The 12478-nt window shown below is 33.2% G+C and overlaps 2 protein-coding genes across 2 annotated transcripts; one reads left to right on the top strand and one right to left on the bottom strand.

The window, feature by feature from the left end:
• Positions 1–7346: 7346 nt before the first annotated feature.
• LOC127126569 (NADH--cytochrome b5 reductase 1) lies at positions 7347–10511 on the top strand. Its single transcript, XM_051055516.1, has 9 exons — positions 7347–7622; positions 8556–8697; positions 8852–8942; positions 9064–9141; positions 9242–9322; positions 9428–9517; positions 9654–9719; positions 9846–9932; positions 10046–10511. The coding sequence occupies exons 1-9, from the start codon at positions 7514–7516 to the stop codon at positions 10136–10138; spliced, it is 837 nt and encodes a 278-aa protein (XP_050911473.1). The 5' UTR covers positions 7347–7513; the 3' UTR covers positions 10139–10511.
• A 548-nt stretch (positions 10512–11059) lies between these two features.
• LOC127130629 (uncharacterized) lies at positions 11060–11742 on the bottom strand. The gene is made up of 2 exons (XM_051059601.1): positions 11481–11742; positions 11060–11298 (listed from the first exon to the last, which is right to left on the bottom strand). The coding sequence occupies exons 1-2, from the start codon at positions 11644–11646 to the stop codon at positions 11060–11062; spliced, it is 405 nt and encodes a 134-aa protein (XP_050915558.1). The 5' UTR covers positions 11647–11742.
• Between the last annotated feature and the right edge of the window lie 736 nt (positions 11743–12478).

Raw genomic sequence — 12478 nt, 5'->3', positions numbered from 1 at the left:
AAGAGATGTGATATTAACCAATTTTATTCCAACAGAGGATCAAGAGTAGCCACTAATTGTAGTGTAAGTGTCATTTTATGTGATCATACCAAATAGAGACATATTTTAAATTGGGGTTGAAACTACGATTTTTTTGGTGAGCTCACTGATGATATTATGAAGGCGCTAAGTATATAAGTCATTAATGCAGGGCGATGTCGTAAAGTAAAAATCTTTGACTATTAGCGTAAGGTTCTAGATGTCTACATACTCGGAAATAATAGAAATGATCCCAAAAAAGTCCAGTGATTGTATTAGAAAGAAAAGGAGTCTGACCTAGCCTTCAGTAAAACCCAACTCTTACCATATTCTTCGTTTTGAATATATAATTCTAAGCGGGGAACTGTAGTGGCAAAATGATTTCTTTTATACAATTTTTAAATATTTTTAGTAAAGTGTTTTATTATTTATTTTATAATATTTTCCTTCCGTTTAACATGATTCAATTTGAATAAGAAAATGGACTCTTACATAATTTTGTTTTGTTGTAGAAAACAAAAATGAAAATTGAAGTTGTTGCGTGACGTAAGTGTTTATAAGGGAAAATGAGTTTTTACCGAACTTATTTATTTTATTTTAAATCATATTTTATCAAACTTGTAATTTTAATTATAAATAAAATAAAATATATAAATTCAGTGGTTTGTTTAAATTATACGCAAATTAGAAATGTGAAGGTAGATTTTTATCCCGCTAGAAAATGACGCTAGTAAAGTTTCTTGAAAAGAGTATTATAATTTATAGATACTTCATATATATAAAAGTCACATCTTAAAAAATAAATACAAATTTTAAGTAATAAGTTTGCTAAAATTTGAGGTGTTACAAATACAAGTTTCATTTGAAGAATGCGAGACATGTTCACGATACCCGTCTCAACTTGATTTAGGTCAAAGTCTTGAATATTGTTGGTTATCAAACTTATTTTGGTGGCAGTGGCATCTGTAAGATCGCCAAAGCATTATTAGTGGTATCAAAGGAGAAAAGTCTCACATTTCTTTACAATGTGCATGTAACGATACGCAAGGATAAAGTGAATAGAATTAAAGACGCGTCTAGTGATTTATGACATACACGCTTTATTTTGAAATCTAAAGAGTGTGTAGTAGATGTCTTTAAGCATTTTCATGCAAGTGTTAGAAAGATAAAAATTTAGGAACTAAAATGTGTTTGAGTGGATAATGGTGGAGAATACAAAGGTTCGTATGAAGAGTATTGTAGACATTATGGATAAAGCTTGACTATCCAACTACACCTCAACATAATGTAGTTGTTATGAATGACAAGAAATTTGACCCCAACCAAATTCTACCGAAATTGCCCCAAATTTAACAAGGAAAATTGATTTAAATGGGGGCAAGGGAAAGTGCGAGTAAAACCCGACTCTTAAAACAAGGGTGGGTGGGGGTGGTGTGTCTATATCCATTCCATACCCTCCCCTGTCATCACCCCTATCTGACCTACTCAAAATCACTAAATTACTATTTTATTTATTAGTTCTATTACACATTTAGCCTTATTAAGATTATATATGTTTGATTGATTATTTAATATTTAGAATTTTGATTTTAAAATATATAAATTGTATGATTAATTTATGTTGAATGCTTCTATTTAATTTAGTTATTGTTTTTTGATGCTACGAAGAAATGAAATACGAAGATTTGGATACACGTAAACCTGTTTTATTTTGATGAAAAAGATATACTTTTTGGGGGGGGGGGAGGAAACACATCTCCCTATTGGTGGCAGAGGTGTTTGTTCCATCTATTTTTTTAATGTTTCTTTGAAGTTAAGCTTTGGTGTTGACTCATTGCAAAAATTGGATCACCTTTGCATTTTAATTCTCTTGATAACATGTGTCTCTTTTGTGAAAAAGGTAGGTGAAATCATTGTGCCATACTGTTGGTGTAAGCCCTAGAGGCCAATACTTTTGGTACTTGTATCGAATTATTTATTAATAATAAAAGGCATTTTCTTTATTATGGTTGATTAATAAAGTCCCTGGAATAGATAGTCCGTTTAATGTATTAAGTGTGACTTAATCATGAGAACACATTAAACATAAGGAAACTATTCTTAAAGTATCCGTAGTCGAGCTTTAGTGTGAAGTGGGATAACATTAAAACATTAAGACTATTATGTTTGTAGACTGATGATCACATCTCATGGATCATGGATAAAGAGTTATCAAGTCTTAAACATAGGTATGAATATTAGGAGTAATATTTATACCGGATTGACCCGCTATGAGAATACTATATAGAAAGTTATGCAAAGTGTCATAAGTTATTCTCATGGTGATAATGGTGTATACCACTCTTCGACCTGAAACCACTATGGACCCTAGATGTAGAGTCGAGTGCTTTATTGCTGATCAAACGTTGTCCGTAACTGGATAACCATAAAGACAGTTGATGGGTACTCCACGAAGCATGCTGAGGGACATGAGTGACCTAGATGGAATTTGCCCATCCTGCATAACAGATGACATGGATGGTAAGGTACATACCTATAAGGCAAGACTGGTTGCAAAAGGATATAAACAAATTCATGGGATTGACTATGATGAAACCTTTTCACCAGTTGCAATGCTTAAATCTGTTCGGATTTTACTTGCTATCGCTGCATATCATGATTATGAAATATGGCAGATGGATGTCAAAACTGCTTTCCTTAATGGAAATCTTCTTGAGGATGTGTACATGACACAGCCTGAAGGATTTGACATACCAGAGGAAGCCCAAAAGATATGTAAGTTACAAAGATCAATCTATGGATTGAAGCAAGCTTCCAGAAGCTGGAATCTTTGTTTTGATGAAACAGTAAAACAATATGGATTCATCAAGAACGAAGATGAGCCTTGTGTCTACAAGAAGGTTAGTGGGAGCATGATCGTTTTCCTGGTATTATATGTAGATGACATATTACTCATTGGAAACGATATCCCTACCCTACAATAGGTAAAGTCTTGGTTGGGGAAATGCTTTTCTATGAAGGACCTAGGTGAAGCAGCCTATATATTAGGTATCAGAATCTATAGAGATAGATCACAAAAACTGCTTGGCCTAAGTCAGAGTACATACATAGATAAAGTGTTGAGACGCTTTAATATGCATGATTCCAAGAAAGGATTCATACCTATGCAACATGGCATGTGTCTATCAAAAACACAATCCCCTTTAACTAAGGAAGAAAGGGATCGCATGAATAAGATTCCATATGCATCTGCAATAGGATCTATCATGTATGCCATGTTATGTACTCGACCTGATGTCTCGTATGCTTTAAGTGCAACGAGTAGGTACCAATCTGATCCTGGTGATGCTCACTGGGTAGCTGTCAAGAATATCCTTAAGTATTTGAGAAGGACTAAGGACTCATTCTTGATATATGGAGGTCAGGAAGAGTTGGCTGTAATTGGATACACCGATGCTAGCTTCCAGACAGATAAGGATGACTTTAGATCGCAATCTGGTTATGTGTTTTGCTTAAACGGTGGCGCTGTGAGCTGGAAAAGTTCAAAGCAAGATACAGTTGCTGATTCTACAACCGAGGCCGAGTATATTGCTGCCTCAAGTGCAGCAAAGGAAGCTGTTTGGATCAAAAAGTTCATTAGTGAACTTGGCATAGTTCCTAGCATTGTGGATCCCATTGGTCTCTACTGTGATAACAATGGTGCTATCGCACAAGCCAAGGAACCTAGATCTCACCAACGATCCAAACACATACTTAGGCGTTATCATCTCATTCGAGAGATAATAGATAGAGGAGATGTGAAAATATGTAAAGTACCTACACTTGACAATATAGCTGACCCACTGACAAAGCCTCTTGCGCAGCAGAAGCATGATGGTCATAATAGATCAATGGGCATAAGGGGTATGCCTGATTGGCTCTAGTGCTAGTGGGAGATTGTTGGTGTAAGCCCTAGAGGCCAATACTTTTGGTACTTGTATCGAATTATTTATTAATAATAAAAGGCATTTTCTTTATTATGGTTGATTAATAAAGTCCCTGGAATAGATAGTCCGTTTAATGTATTAAGTGTGACTTAATCATGAGAACACATTAAACATAAGGAAACTATTCTTAAAGTATCCGTAGTCGAGCTTTAGTGTGAAGTGGGATAACATTAAAGCATTAAGACTATTATGTTTGTAGACTGATGATCACATCTCATGGATCATGGATAAAGAGTTATCAAGTCTTAAACATAGGTATGAATATTAGGAGTAATATTTATACCGGATTAACCCGCTATGAGAATACTATATAGAAAGTTATGCAAAGTGTCATAAGTTATTCTCATGGTGATAATGGTGTATACCACTCTTCGACCTGAAACCACTATGGACCCTAGATGTAGAGTCGAGTGCTTTATTGCTGATCAAACGTTGTCCGTAACTGGATAACCATAAAGACAGTTGATGGGTACTCCACGAAGCATGCTGAGGGACATGAGTGACCTAGATGGAATTTGCTCATCCTGCATAACAGATAAATGTCTATGGGCCCAATATTGAACTGGACAAGGATGACACGGTCTATGCCTTGTGTTCAATATAGACATAAGGGCAAAAGGGTAATTATACACATAATTATTATCACAAAAGGTTTTGTCAAATCACATGACATTTTCGTGTCTTGGGTAGCAGTGATGTGTTGCTAGATACCGCTCACTGTTTATTATGTTAAATGCGTGATTTAATATAATTGCCAACGTCACGAAAACCTACAGGGTCACACACAAAGGACGGATTGATGAGAGATAGAGTAACTAAGGAATACCGTAAGGTACGGTGCCCTTAAGTGAATTATAGAACATCGTAAGGTACGATGTACTTGAGTAGAATATGAAATATGGTAAGGTACCATGGGCTTAAGTGATTTTGGGCATATTATAAGATATGGGCCAAAATACACTTAAGTGGGCTTTTTAGCTTGAAGCCCACACAAGTGCTTCTATAAATAGAACCCTTGTGCAGAAGCATAAATGGCGGTTGCATTATTTTCGTTTTCTCTCTCTCTCTCTCTCTCTCTCTCACTCACTCAAAGCCTTCATTCGTACCAGCTAGCACTGAGATTAAAGGAATCTGTTCGTGTGGACTGAGTAGAGACGTTGTCATCGTTCAACGTTCGTGATCGCTTCGTGGATCTGCATCAAAGGTTTTGATCGTCACAAGAGATCTGCACCAAAGGTTTCAATCGTCACAAGAGGTAAATATTCTATCACTGATCATGACCATTCGTAAGGATCTCTAAAGGAGAAAATTTTAATTCCGCTGCGTTTTGGACCGCAATTCTCCTTCACATACTCCTTAAGGAAGCCTTCATTTTTACCACCAATGCACATAATTACCTCTCAACTGATGGGTCAAACCAAATTGTTTAGAAGAAGATTTAGTCTCACCTCAAGGAATGTAATAGGAGACGTCTTAACTTGCATGCCTTTGAGATCTCTTTAACCCTTCATCCTCCCCCTAAAATAAAGAAAATTATATGGGATACATATAAAATCAACTGGAGAAAATGCAATTGTCATAGAGTTTTTGTGCATGATTCTTAGTATGCAGCCTATGGTGGCATTTATAGAAACGAGCTTCGTGCCTTCATCTTGAGATTTGTTAAGCCTTTTCTTTGGAAAAGTTTCTTCATTTTTGAGTTTTGTGTTATGCTCAAAGCAATTAAGGCCGCTTTTGATAATCTTTGACAAAACCTTTAGATAGAAACCGACTCTTTATTGGTAGTCAAAGTCTTTGGTTCTCATTCTCTTGTTCATTAACAACTTAGACATAGGTGAGAATCTTGTAGGTCATATATCTCTTCTATCTCTTTTATGTTATCACCCATATTTATAGAGGACAATAGTTGGGCATTTTTTTTGTTACTAATTTAGGCCTTACATGCCTTTCAACCTTTTCACTCAATCCCCCTGAATATTAGAAGTGATTTTGTAAAAAAAACGGCTTGAAATGTTTTCTTATAGGTTATTTTCTTTTGAGGAGGTTTTGCCTTGGTTCTCATTCTTTTTTTGTACTCTCCGTTTCGTTTTTAATATATAATCCTTTATTAAAAACTTCATATTCTCATATTTTTAATTGTTTCTAAATTAAAAGTAAGTACCACCTTAGTCCCTACTTATATCACTCTTTGAAATTTTTCTTTCTCTCTTTCTATAAGATTTCTTCAAAGTACATTATTAATTTATTTACTCATGTACCCTAATTATATTGTATCTTTTTATGGGATAAACATATAATAATCTTTCACAATCATTAAATAATTTTCTCTTAAAAAAATATATTTATTAAATTATATAAATAATTAACAAACTTATTTCTTCAATAATTTTTTTTTTAATTTTTATAATTTTGTTCTATAAAGTCTTATATTTAAGAACATATTTAGGAATGAAAAAAATTGTATCGGCGAATGTCCGTAGATAAAATCGATTACAAATAGTTTAATAGATATTTACGGATACAATGAGTGAATATTTAAATATTTATTTTTAATAAATATAGATATATATTTAATAATATACGTGCTCGCGGATATTCATATTCATTAATAATAAATTATAAAAATTATTTATATATTTTTAATGTATTATACTCTATCTTTTTATATTTTTAAAAAAATATATTATTCTTTACATATACTTTTGACGTTTTTTCCTTGAAGAAAATCTTTCATATTACATGCAAATTTTATTTAACCATTTCATATTTAAGTTTCTTTTATATTCCATATCTAACTTCCACAATTTAACCATCCAACATTCTTTCCTACTTCTCCTTTATTCGCTCTTTCCCATAACGTACCATCACAATATTTTTATTTATTTTGGTTAAAAATAAAATGTATTTGTTTAAATGTTATTATGTTTTGATGAAAATAATAAAATTAATATGATAAAGTTTTGTTGTTAAATTGAAAATGAATTGTATGAATATTTTTTTATCTTTAAAAAAAACTAATATTATTTTTTTAAAAATATTATCCATGAATATTTATAAATATTTATAGATATTTTAATATTAACAAATTATTCGTTTGGCTGATATCCACGCAAATATGAAATAAATACAAATATCGAATACGAATATCATAATATTTGCTTATGGATATCTATTTACATTTGTGTAAAATTAAAAAAAGTATAAATTAAATGCATATAAATTATTTTCTTAAAGAGTTATTTTTTGTTATTTACATTTTTGTTTACGAGGTAGCATATTTTAAGTAAATCTAAAATCACCCGTACATAAAATAATAATTTCTTGACCCAAAAAATTTATTGAAAAATTGATAGATTGGGCGAATTGATAAGCCACCGAAGTTGGTAGTTGCACCAGATTTGCTCTTTATCCACACACATTACCTCACTCTTTTCACCTACTACCAAATTTCCATTCTCTTTTTATTTTCCATTTCCTTCATTCCCATCACAAACCCATTTTTTCAAATCATGGATTTTCTACAAACCCCAGAAAATCAGATACTTGTGGGCGTCGCTGTGGCTGTTGTAGCTGTTGGGGTTGCTGCTGTCTATCTCTTTTCGTCCAAGAAGTCCAAAGGTTTTACCTTTTTTGAATTTCATCTTTTGTGCACTTCAGATTCTTTGATTCTGCTTTGATTTATTCATAAGGGTCAATTGAATTTTTATTCTCTGAAGATTTAGAATTCTGGGTCTATTTTTTTCTCTCTTGGTAGACCCAACATAGTTTGTTGATATTTTTAATGAAAATTTGATGTCCACAAGGTTTTTTGTTTTTGTTTTTCCTATGATGTTTTGGTTCTTAATGTTGTTTATAAAATTAGTTTTTATCAAATTGTATTGCTAATGGCTACTGTATGTTTTTATATACCAAATGTAATATTGTCAACTTGTATTATGGTATGGAGAATGCTTGTTGTATTTATACATCTTTAATTTGATTTTCATTGGAATGGTTAATCATGTGAATTTTTCATGTTTTTCATTCATGGTGCAATTGGTTGTTTATGTTTTTGAAAAATTATTAGCTGATCCATATGATTTGGTTGGACTTTGTTTTAAGGTCCTGAGAGTGTGTTCCTCTCTAGCTCTCAGATTTGAATCCCGCTAGGTGCAAACAATTCCTGTGTTAGGCCAAATCCATACAGAGCGAGCTCTGGCTTTAAACGGGGCCTCTGGACGGTGGGATTGGTCCCCTTGGATTGGTCGGTCACAAGGCCGGATACTAAGATTTTAAAAAAAGAAGTCAAGAGATATTGGCTCTAGTCACAGCTCTTGCCTATTTGTTTTTCTATACAATGTATGTTTTGTGTTATAAGTGTGCTTGATGACTACCCTTCGGGATTTCGGTGTTTTCCCTCACCGGAAATTATTTGATATGAAGTGAAACTCATTGCACTCAAACTTTAGATATTACTATATTTTTTGTACATATTTTTCTTGTTATTTTGTTGGTTTTTGTTGTTTACCTGTTGAGTTTAAACATTCAACCTTATCGAATGTGTGCTTATAGGTATCTTGAACTCGGAGCTGTTCAAGGAGTTTAAACTTGTCAAGAAAGATCAACTGAGCCATAATGTTGCAAAGTTCACTTTTGCACTCCCAACACCCACTTCTGTTTTAGGTCTTCCAATCGGACAACACATAAGTTGCAGGTTCTGTTGTCTGGTCTTGTTTTGTGTCTATTTTTCATGTCACTCTAATTATTTCTACATATATTAATGTTTCGTAGAAGTAATTTTAGTAGGATTTTTCCCTTTATATCGATGTTTTCTTTTTGTATTGTGAACAAGCTACTTTTTCGAACAGGGGTAAGGATGGTGAAGGTGCCGAAGTTATCAAACCATATACTCCAACAACATTAGATTCTGATGTTGGACATTTTGAACTAGTTATCAAGGTGTTTGTTTACTGAAGTTATTGGTTTTTATGTCTTACAATGCTTTTTCTAACTTACGCGCAACATTCTTCGTTTTGTCCCTTAATTATTTGGTTCTCTGTCTGAAATATTCCTTCATTAGATGTACCCACAAGGAAGGATGTCACACCATTTCCGTGAGATGCGCGTTGGCGAGTATCTTGCTGTTAAAGGACCAAAGGTAAATTTCATTTTCTTCAACTTAGGAATGTACTGTTTTTATACCAAATGAAAGAATCGTTATTTGGATAGTTGGAGATTTAAGACATAATTGCTTTCAGGGACGTTTCAAGTACCAACCGGGTGAGGTTCGAGCATTCGGGATGCTTGCCGGAGGGTCTGGAATCACTCCAATGTTCCAAGTATGTTATTAAGACATATTATGTTTTTTTGTTCTTCATTAAGAAGAATATTCTTTCTTGGAGTTCTAAATGTTCTTTTGATTTGTTTGCTCGTTGTCATTCAAGGTTGCTAGAGCAATTTTAGAAAACCCGAATGACAAGACCAAGGTGCATCTTATCTACGCCAATGTTACATACGAGGACATTCTTTTGAAGGTAATGTCATTTATATACTATCCTCATCATTATCGTAGATTCGTAATTGTTATATTAGTATGTTTCCTTATGCAATGCTCATAATTTCCTGTCACTGACCAATGCCTATTGGAAATCTACTTATATGTACGTGCAGGATGAACTTGACGGTCTTGCTAGTAACTATCCGGATCGATTCAACATTTACTATGTATTAAATCAGGTTAGTTGCTATGTCTTGTAAGAACTAGTAGTGGTATTTTCTCGTCTCTAGCATCTGTTGCGTTTCCTTTCTTTATTTGAAACGAAGAGGAGTTTGTTCATTGAATTTGTTGTGTAATCTTTTTAGCCTCCTGAGGTATGGGACGGTGGCGTCGGATTTGTATCAAAGGAGATGATTCAAACACATTTGCCTCCTCCAGCGCAAGATATTAAGGTAAATTGTTTTCATTATTTTGCGTATTCCTCCGAAATGATGTGTTTTTCTTCTACATATTGAAAGTAAAAGGGGAGATAACTTATTAGAGACATGTTTTTGAGGAATTTCAGATATTGAGATGTGGTCCGCCACCAATGAACAAGGCAATGGCTGCTCATCTTGAAGCCCTGGAATACGCTCCTGAGATGCAGTTTCAGTTTTGATCGACCGGCTACCGGCTTCATCACGGTGCATTCAATGGCCTTACCTGATTGAGAAACTCTTACCATTTTTGTTTTGTTAAGAATGTGTGAACATTGGATCCACAATGCATTTAGTTTCACAGCTTGCTTGAGATTTGAAGTCTGAAATAATTGCTTCACGGCCATGTGTTAGAAAGCGCATAATATATGAATTTGAACTCTATGCGTCGCTCATGGCCATGGCAACTAGTGAAATTCTATAAGAATCAAGAAGTGATGCACATAAGTTTTGTGTTTCATACTTCTTCCATTGAAAGTGCGTACCATATATTGTAAGGTCAATTATAGACCAAAAAAACTATGAATGCTTATGAAATCCATGTCTTCAGATGCACGCACGAGCTCTTCCAGACCCCCTTTGTCTCTTACACTGAGTTTCTCAACTCTTTTTCCTTTATCATGTGCCATTTACTCAGACATAAAAAAGAAGAACAACCAATGTAGAAACCTTAAAGTAAAATGTAGCAACACACAAAGAAAAAATGAGCAACCAAGCACTAAATCACATTCCACACATTAGAAAAACACAAAAATGGATATTTTAGGGGGTTAAAGTTTCGGTAAATGTGAGAGTCTGAAGAGGTTTAGATGGAAATTTGAGGTATGGTGTGTCCTACTTGCAACAATAATAGGGACATCTCACCTTAGATGTATAATCTTTTTATTTTTTATATTTAACAAAAGAATACCTCTTGAAAGGACTTTCAAAAGGTGCCCCTTAATCACTAGGTTTATACCAAACATTATTTAAACTTTGAAAGTTGATACTCCCTCCGTTTCTTTTTAAGTGTCGTTTTAGAAGATTTTTTTTTTCCTATTTAAGTGTCGTTTTGATGTTTTAATGTTACAATTTGTCAATTATACCCTTACTATTTAAATAACTCAACTTTCTTTTGTCTTCCTATGAGAGACATCACGTGTTTCACTTTCTTTTGCTCTTTTCCAAATACGTTGAACAGTTCTTAGAGGAACCGAATTTGATGAAGCCACCTCATTTGTAGCTCTTTTACGTAATTTTCCATCAACGCTTTTTTGTAGTAGCTCATGATAAATATACATGCGTTCTTCATTGCTTAAGATTCTTAATCTCTTTTTTTCTCTAGGTTCTGCTTCAACATTTTCTGCAATATACACTGTAAATTTTTAAAAAAACAAAACGATTACTAGAAACAAGCAAAACTTAGATTTGAATTACGCCACAATATGATTCCACCATTATTTTACATAAAAACATGAGATAAAAACATGAGATAAATTATAGGAATTAAAAGTAACCAAACACACATGAAATTAAAAAATATACCTGTGTCATTGTTTGTTTCAACCTCCTCTTGTAAGTTATCTTCACAGGACTCATCAATATTATTGGTTGCTTCAAACTCCTCTTCTAAGTTATCTTCATCAAACTCATATAACTCAAATATATGTTGGTTTGTTAATGATGTTTCTGTATCACTATCTAAATCCATATTTTATGAGTTGTAAATATTTTGAACTTATAATATGAAACCATACTATATGTACTACTGGTTTTAATTTTTCGGTGGGAAACTTAAGTTTTTATTAAAATAATTGAAGGGAATATTTTTTCCTTTAGCCATTCATTGAAACAATAAGCAATAAGTTTTCCTTTAGCCATTAATGAAAATGCAAGCAGTACGTATTCCTATAGCAAGCAATATTAATTCCAAAAATTTAGGAGTAGTTGAAAAATGCAACGGAAGAGAGAGAGAGTTATGTGGAGAAAATTATGGAATTAGTTATTTGAAGTAAATAATTTAATGAGTACTTATATTAATGAATTTTATTTAGAAAGAGAAAGTATATGGTGGATTAAAATGAGGGTACAATGGGAAAAAAATTATAACAATTCATTTATCTTGGTTGGAGAGCTTTATGCTAAAACGACACTTAAAAAGAAACGGAGGGAGTATCATTTTGCATTTTAGAGATTAAACTCTATTATGCAAGTTTGGACAAAACTTTATATCTCTTACATTACATGAAGGTTTCAACTTGAAAGATTCATATTATTCATCTACTTATTTTTAAAGAATATAAAACATATTTAAGATTATAAACTTCACCTTCCAATTTTAAAATAATTTCCTTTTGGGAGGCTACTTTATTGAAAGCCCATTAACTCATGGTGTTTATGTTTGTGTCCCATGTGAGATAAGTGTGCTACATCTTTTTTGATTGACTCACTTGGAGAAGATGATTGGTCTTTCTTATCCCCCATTCACCTTTGAATTTTACCCTTGTAACGTAGTGTGGCTTGCTCTTATGATTGGTAAGTTG

The sequence above is a fragment of the Lathyrus oleraceus genome, chromosome 3, assembly GCF_024323335.1.
Source record: "Lathyrus oleraceus cultivar Zhongwan6 chromosome 3, CAAS_Psat_ZW6_1.0, whole genome shotgun sequence".
NCBI classification, from domain to species: Eukaryota; Viridiplantae; Streptophyta; class Magnoliopsida; order Fabales; family Fabaceae; genus Lathyrus; species Lathyrus oleraceus.
This window is presented reverse-complemented; position numbering and strand designations above follow the sequence as displayed.